This window comes from Rhinolophus sinicus, chromosome 14, assembly GCF_057876585.1.
Source record: "Rhinolophus sinicus isolate RSI-liver-muscle chromosome 14, RSI-T2T, whole genome shotgun sequence".
In the NCBI taxonomy this organism is placed as follows: Eukaryota; Metazoa; Chordata; class Mammalia; order Chiroptera; family Rhinolophidae; genus Rhinolophus; species Rhinolophus sinicus.
In genome coordinates this window covers 150,808,596-150,815,479 of record NC_142514.1, presented here as the reverse complement: position 1 = coordinate 150,815,479, position 6,884 = coordinate 150,808,596, and the positions used below count along the sequence as shown (strand labels likewise).

General features: G+C 50.3%; 1 protein-coding gene across 2 annotated transcripts; it reads right to left on the bottom strand.

Moving 5' to 3' along the window:
• Positions 1-365: 365 nt before the first annotated feature.
• Positions 366-4,163, bottom strand: LOC141572451 (calcitonin gene-related peptide 1-like). Of its 2 annotated transcripts, none has more exons than XM_074337146.2 (5): positions 4,045-4,163; positions 2,879-2,971; positions 2,005-2,157; positions 1,105-1,285; positions 366-525 (listed from the first exon to the last, which is right to left on the bottom strand). In XM_074337146.2, exons 2-4 carry the CDS (start codon positions 2,962-2,964, stop codon positions 1,126-1,128), a joined length of 399 nt encoding a protein of 132 aa, XP_074193247.2. In that variant the 5' UTR covers positions 2,965-2,971; positions 4,045-4,163; the 3' UTR covers positions 366-525; positions 1,105-1,125. The 2 variants fall into 2 exon arrangements, with proteins under 2 accessions (XP_074193247.2, XP_074193248.2); XM_074337147.2 differs by having other exon boundaries at positions 1,113-1,285.
• Positions 4,164-6,884: the final 2,721 nt, after the last annotated feature.

Genomic DNA, 6,884 nt, shown 5'->3' with positions numbered 1-6,884 from the left:
CTTTGCCTCATTTGAGTCAGCTGGTCAACAAAGTGTTCACAGGTCCCTGAGGCTCTCCTGAGGGAAAACAGTATGAATAGCAGCAGGGACTCCTTAAAACGAGTGTATTGAATTAATTTTTTTTATCTTGGTGAAATTCATAAATGATAAAATTTCTTTAAAGAAAAAGTCCATTGAGGCACAGCACTAACATGTGTCCCCCAGACACCCAGGAGGCAGCAATTTCGTGTCTCCCCGAGGTTTAGCAAAATTACCAACATCAACAGGTTGGCTGATGGGGCCCAGATTCGCTGCTAGATAACCCAGTGAGATATGCTGTCATATTTATTGAGTATAGAATAAAATATAACAAAGATGCACATAAGGTCATTGCAATTGCTTTATTATTCATGCAGCTTTAATTTGTTTTAAACATGAAAGAATGATTTCGACATGAAGGAGCATGCATATATGTGTGTCGTCCATGCTTTCCTACAAGGTGCTTTTACTATGAATGGAAGATGTAGAGTTCAGCTTCATGGTGACCTAGGAGAAAACAAAATAGCCAGAATTTAGTTTCTTATTAATTGTGAGGCTCTTCACATCTATTCTCTCATTTTCTACTAATACTAGCAGGTAGATACTATTGTTGCCCTTGATTTACAGATGGGAAAACTGCGGCTCAAAGAAAATATGTGGCCCATGATCCTATAGGTAGTAGAGGGCACACACAGTTCTTGACCCCGAGTGTATGCTCTGATTTCAGATGTACACAACATTGTAGTGTATAGTCCACAAGTATATTTTGATTACCTTTCAAAGTTGAATACTAGAATAATCACAATTATAACTGCAGGGACTAGTGTTTTAAATAAACAGGATTTATATTTCTTGGCAGATCTCAGTGTCCCAGAGAGACACTGGAAAATGGAGAGAAATGAACTCAAAATGTAGAGGTCTCAGTTCTTGTCCTTCTGTGACTCTGTGTCCTTCTCCAGACACTGGAGTAAGCGTCTTCCCCTGTGGAATTTTTACCCATATGCGCACAGGGAGGGTTAGAGTATGGACTACACCCCTGCAATACCCAGTCATCCATCCTCCCATCCAACAGTACAAAGGTGTCACCTTCTTACTGGAGTTAGCTGCTCAGGCATCAAGGTCCCTGGCTTTGCGGCCAGAGCCTTTGGGAACCATGTCAGGGGGCAGCAGGTGGCTGTTTGTCATAAATCCAATTCTGCTCAGCAAGCCCGCAAGCTTATGGGTCAAGCAGGTCCCAGTGTTGCAGGCTCTCTTCTGGACAGTGACGCTGATGTACATGATGGAGAAAAAAAGAAGACCTGTCAGTGAGAGGTTGGTGGGCGGAGAGCTGGCCCCATAGGATGGACCATCATGGTAAAATAGTTTTGAAAGGCACCAGAAAACCTTAAGTTTTTCTCTTACTAAACAAAATTATCACAGCAGAAAATCATAGGCCATGAGGGAAAAAGCCATGATCATTTGCCATAGACATTTCCAGGGGTATCAAAAATCCCAAAGGGGACTCTTGGTGACTGGCCATGGGACACAGAGCACTAACAGACAGTTTACTCCTTGCAAATGTACAGCGAAGACTCCCTGAAGGTGTGAAAGAATGTCATGGGCAGGTTAACAAGGTGGAGTCAAGTTTCTAAAATCTCCTGAGCTATATGGGGTCCATCGTCTGGCTTCACACTTACCAATCCTCCAACTCCTCCAAGGCTGGGAGGACCTCTCAGTGCCGCCAGACCAATTTCCTGACTGAATGATTCCACACCTTCCCCAACAGATTTCAGAAATGGATGTTTTTACATGTGATCTAACCATAGTGTCTCCACCTGACCTCTGTCTTCAGTGCAGCCTGAGAACAGCTGGGCCCCAGGATGAGGTGAACAGTGACAGCCTGCTGGCCACCTCTCCAGCTGTCTCTCTCCTACCTGTCAGGATATGCCTGCTTGGGCAGGACTGCAGGGAGGGCATGCCCTGTGCTGGGCAGGTGTGCAGCCTCACCTGGGCAGTGTCTCCTGCTCCTGCTCAGCAGCAATCCTCCTCATGGAGTTCTTAATCAGTGCAGCCAGCAGGAGGATATCTGCTTCCTCCTCATCCAGTGAAAAATCCTGTTCGTTGAGTGAAGCATGGTGTTCAAGGCTCTCCGGGGCAGACCTGGGGAGGAGAAGCAAACCCAATAGGGGCCCTGAGCTACTGCGTACCCCCTCCCCAGGATAAGCAGCCAGGTGTCCTGGTTTCTGCCGCTTTCCCTGAGGATGTGGCCCCCTCACCCCCCAGTAGACAGGGCATGAGGCCAGTGGCTTTCCAAAAACAGGGCTTCCCCAGAAGTCAGGCTCTGGTGTGAAGAAGTGGTCTGCTCCATCCAGATCATGCAGGCTTGTGAAAGATTAAAGTTTCAGAAAATTTGTGAGCCTAGTTTTAAATACAGCCAATATTAAAGATTAAATGATAACATTTACAAGTAGCGCTATGCTAAGAAGGGTTTCAGTTTAATAAATGTAATTTGTACTAGAGTAAGAAAGATTAACAGATCACATCTCAGGTTTAATAACTACAAATTTATTGGCAAAATAGTAGCAGGTTAAGCTGCAATTCATTTCTGAGGTCATGGTTAATTAGGCAAAAAGGATGGCTAAAGACAGAAAGGTTTGGTAAAAAGCAGAAACATTGTGCGAGACTCATGAACAATATGAAATATGCAGTAAAGAATATTGTATGTCATCACTGTTGTCAGTTGAGAACTACACATTCTTCTATCAGAAAAAATATACATTCCCCCGTCTGCCCCCAGCCAGTTAAACTTGCAGCACAGCACCATTCACAGCACAGACTGTTTAATGCCACGAGCGCTGTGTGCGCCTGGCAGAGCTCTTACCTGAGTGGAGCTGCCTGGAAGGTGCCCACCTGGTACAGGACCAGGAAGCCAAGAGCCAGGAAGGGGGAGAGCTTCCAGAAGCGCATGATGCGTCTGCAAGGGAAGAATCCCGTTACCATCGCCCCAGCTCAGAGTTCTATGAGCCCACACACCTGGAGTCTGGTCTGCCTTCTGCAGGTAACTCCCTGGCTCCGTGGCTTCAGGCTGCTCCCTTCCTTTCCCCTCACTGTTTTGTTTTTTCCATGGCAGCGAAGTGTCACGCTGGAAGATCCAGGGAGCCTGCAGTATGCATGGTTTAGCAAAAGTGCAGGGGCGACTGTAGCGGGACACCTGGGTGATGAGGTCTCAGTCCACAGCCGCCCTCCCTGCCAACCCACCCCGCTGCCTCTCACATACCTGTTGTCCACGTCTCCACTGAGGACAGTCACCGAATGCCCTGTCACCACAGCTGCCCCAATAAAGCAACCCAGAGCTTTTGCTCACACCTACAGGTATATGTCGGGGAATGTAGGTAGAGAGGGAATACCTCTGCGCCTGGAATCTCTGAGAAACTGAAGACCAAATTCTACTGCTCAGCGCTCCGCACTTTGGCAAAGAGTGCCCTGTGAGAACCAAGCTTAGCAGAGTGCTAACTTGGCACCCACGACCTAAACTGAGAGAAAAGCTCCCAGAACCCGCAACGGGGGTTTTCCTTTAATGGCTGCCTGCCTAATTCTTAGCACCTATTTGCCACCTACTTGTGCTGGGACAAGTTCTGCACCAATTTCGCGAGGACCACGAGGCACGAGACCTAGTCCGTGAGCACAGTCTGCAGAAAGTTACTTCTGCGTCCTGCTCTGCGCGCGGTCCTGGGGAACTCCAAGCATCAGAGAGCGGTGTAAGCAACGCGTGCAGTGAGAGGCAGGGAGACGAGCCCGGCTCTGCGCGGGAAGAGTGCGGCGGGGAGTCCCCGAACGGAGACTGGCCAGCGTTACCTGGGCTGGGAGTCTGGGATGAATCGCGGACCAAACAGAGATTGTGTGATGAAGAGACCCAGAGAGAAGTGGACAGAGACTCTGAGACTGGCAGGGAAATCGACCAAGAGATCGAGTAGTGGAAAGAGAGGTAGGAGAGGAGAGGGAGAGATAAATAAAATCACACAGCTAAGCAGGAGTCTAGGGACTCACCTGGCAGCAGGTAGCAGGTGTCTCGGAGTAGCAGCAATGGTAGCGAAGTCGCGTTGACGTCAGTGGACAGCTCTGTGGAAGTGCCTCTGATGCCTTCCAGCGCCAGCAGCAGCTCCTCTTATTCCCGCTGCTCTGGGTCTGGGGTGGTCCAGGAGCTCCGGGCAACCAATGAGAAGGATCCCTTTACTCAGACAGATTGTGTCACCCACTTGCGTCTAAAACCTGTGGCATCCAGCGAGATCATCCCACTTGTTATTTGCATTGAGGTCATTGATGGAAGGGGGTGGAGGAGTAATGGGGCCCAAGAGGAACACCCATGAACGGGATTTTGAGGACAATTTGACGTCATGGTAAATTTCACCTGTTCAGTTTCATCCGGTTTTGAACGTGTGCTCCGCTCCATCCCCAGCTGTGTGGTCTTACAGGGCAGGGTCTAGGATTGCAGGGCTCCCAGCTCCCCCAAGCCTGGCTCTAGACCCCTGTGCAAGTGAGGCTTGGAGGGTTAATGCGTAAGGGTTAATTGACTTTGGACCCAAGTAGGGTGTCTGCTTCAGGCGGCTGGAATCATCCACAGAGGAGTGGGGCTCCTTATGGGAAGCAAGAGTGAAGGTGGGAGCAAGATGTTTGTCAGACTGCACTCAATTCTGGCTATGCCAATGCCACACTGTATGGTTATGGGCAAGTAACTTCTAAGTGACTCAGTTACTCATCTTTAAAATGGGGGCCATATTTCCATCTTGAAGGAATGTTGTGATTAGTAATTGGCCTCCAGCTAGGTTAGAATCTGGAAGAGCTTCCTGGCCCACTTAGGGACTTCCTTAAGACCGTGATCCATACTATAGGACTCCCCACTTTGTGTGGCTTCCTGGGCTCACACTGGGTGGTCCCTCAAGTGGATAGAAGGGGACCAATGTCCGCTGAGCCACTGCGGAAAAGGGCAAGACACAGATGCTTTCGAGCAGCCCCTAGCCCTCCCCCTTCCTACCCCACCATTCATCACTTCTCGCTCATCTGCCTGCGCGAGCCATTTGCCCAGCTGCCCCTGCTTCCGGCTGCTGTTTGCCAAGATGTCCCAGGGGCGTGCGATTCCGGACGGGCACCCGCGTCCCCCGCACTTCATTCTCCAATAGAGAGCAGGGCAGGCTTGACGGAGCTGAAGAGTCCCTACAGCGACTATTGCTCACAGTCACTTCCAGACATACTCTTCCATACAGACTCATTACTGCCTCCAAATACATGCCCACTCCCCAAAGTACAAGCATTCGCAAACCAACGCTGGTGCGCAGGGTCATATGCCCGGGTTCACTCTCAATAGTGCCCCAAGCCTGCCTTCCAGTCTCCTCTGTGGTTACATCTTCATACCAGCAGGACGGTAACCTGTTCGCATCACACCTGCCCTCACTCTCAAGAGTAAGCGTGCTCCATAACACCCAACTGTGCGGCACCTCGACCCTCTCACACCCTGCACAACCCGTTTCAGGGCTCCTCAGCCCGTGCTTTCCGCTTCAAGCCCGCCTGGAAGGTCCCAAGTCCCGACTTGCTTCCCTCTATAGAGAGTGCGGAGAAAGCAGCATCTTGCTCTCCCCGAGATCTCCCGGTCCGAGCGCGCAGCGCGCGATCCGCCGCAGGTTGTGTAGAGGCTCCCCGCGTGGGAGCACGACAAAGTACCGGGGACGGGAAGGGGGCGGGGCAGGCAAGGACTCCAACGTCGGGGTTCTGCGGGACAGAGAAAAACTAGACATGGGTGTGTGATGAGTGACCTGAGCCACGGTCCTCACCCCGGTCCTCAGTCCCGGTCCTCAGTCCCCAGGACTTCCTGGGACACACCTGCCTCGCACCACGTTGATGGCCGCCTTGCTTGGGGACACATAGCTTCCAAGATTCCCTTATTCAACTTTCCTCCTTCCTAATTCGTGGGGCGCCACTGCCGCAAGTGAATAAAAGCCTGGAGACGGGAATTGGGTGTATGCAACTCGCTCTCCGAAGGCACACTGGTGGGGCAGCGAGGAACCCCGGGAATGGAAGAACTGTTCGGTAGGACGCAGGTGCGCGTCAGGTACAGAGGCGGGGAAGGCGAGTGAAGCAAGGAACAGGCAGCGCTCAGAATGGTGGATCCTGGACTCAGCTTTCCGTGCAGAGTTGCAGAGCCAAATTGGCAAAGGCGGCAGGTATAGTGGATGCTGTGTGATGCGGAAATGGGGCACTACCACGTGAGGCTGTTGAAGGCGAGTCTTTGCTCTCAGGTGCTAAATACTTTCGCGGAGATACTTCCACTTCCAACTGAGATGTCTAACATAGAACCTTCTGAAATCATTTGCAAGTATGTGTATCCGTGGCTTGCGTTTTCTTGAGGAAAGAGCCATAGCTTTCACCAGCGCAACGTTTACTGCAAGTAGTTGAGCAACGCCTGCTCTAGAAGCTGATTTCATGGCCATGTCACTTTGCAGACTCAAAACTCTACCCTAGCGGCCAGGTGTGCCTTCAACCTTCAAAGCCACTATTTATTCCCTACATTGAAATCTTTGGTGGTGACAAACCCTGGGCTGGTGGTGTGGGGCATGAGAATCAAGGTCTACCCGCCGAGGGCGCTAGGGTAGCCTGCAGCAATTTCAAGCTTTACTTTAAAGTTCTGTCTCTCCAAATAGGGAGGGGCTGACATTAACCCATCCCTCAAGCACTTCGAATATTTAAGAAGTGCCTCCTGCTGAGCCAGGAGCAAAGGTAAAAAAAAAAAAAAAAAAAAAAAAGAGTCTCCCCCCCTTTTTTAGCACCATATCAGGCACACAAGTAAGCACTAAGCCAATGTTTGTTGAATGAATAGAAATTAATTAATTGTGGCA

What these genes read in the sequence shown, in the direction of transcription:
- LOC141572451 (XM_074337146.2), bottom strand. Translation starts at nt 2,964, where the DNA reads ATGCGCTTCTGGAAGCTCTCCCCCTTCCTGGCTCTTGGCTTCCTGGTC. An exon ending in TTCCAGGCAGCTCCACTCAG is followed by an intron (nt 2,158 to 2,878) that starts GTAAGAGCTCTG and finishes TCTCCTCCCCAG; the next exon opens with GTCTGCCCCGGAGAGCCTTG. An exon ending in GAGCAGGAGACACTGCCCAG is followed by an intron (nt 1,286 to 2,004) that starts GTGAGGCTGCAC and finishes CATGTACATCAG; the next exon opens with CGTCACTGTCCAGAAGAGAG.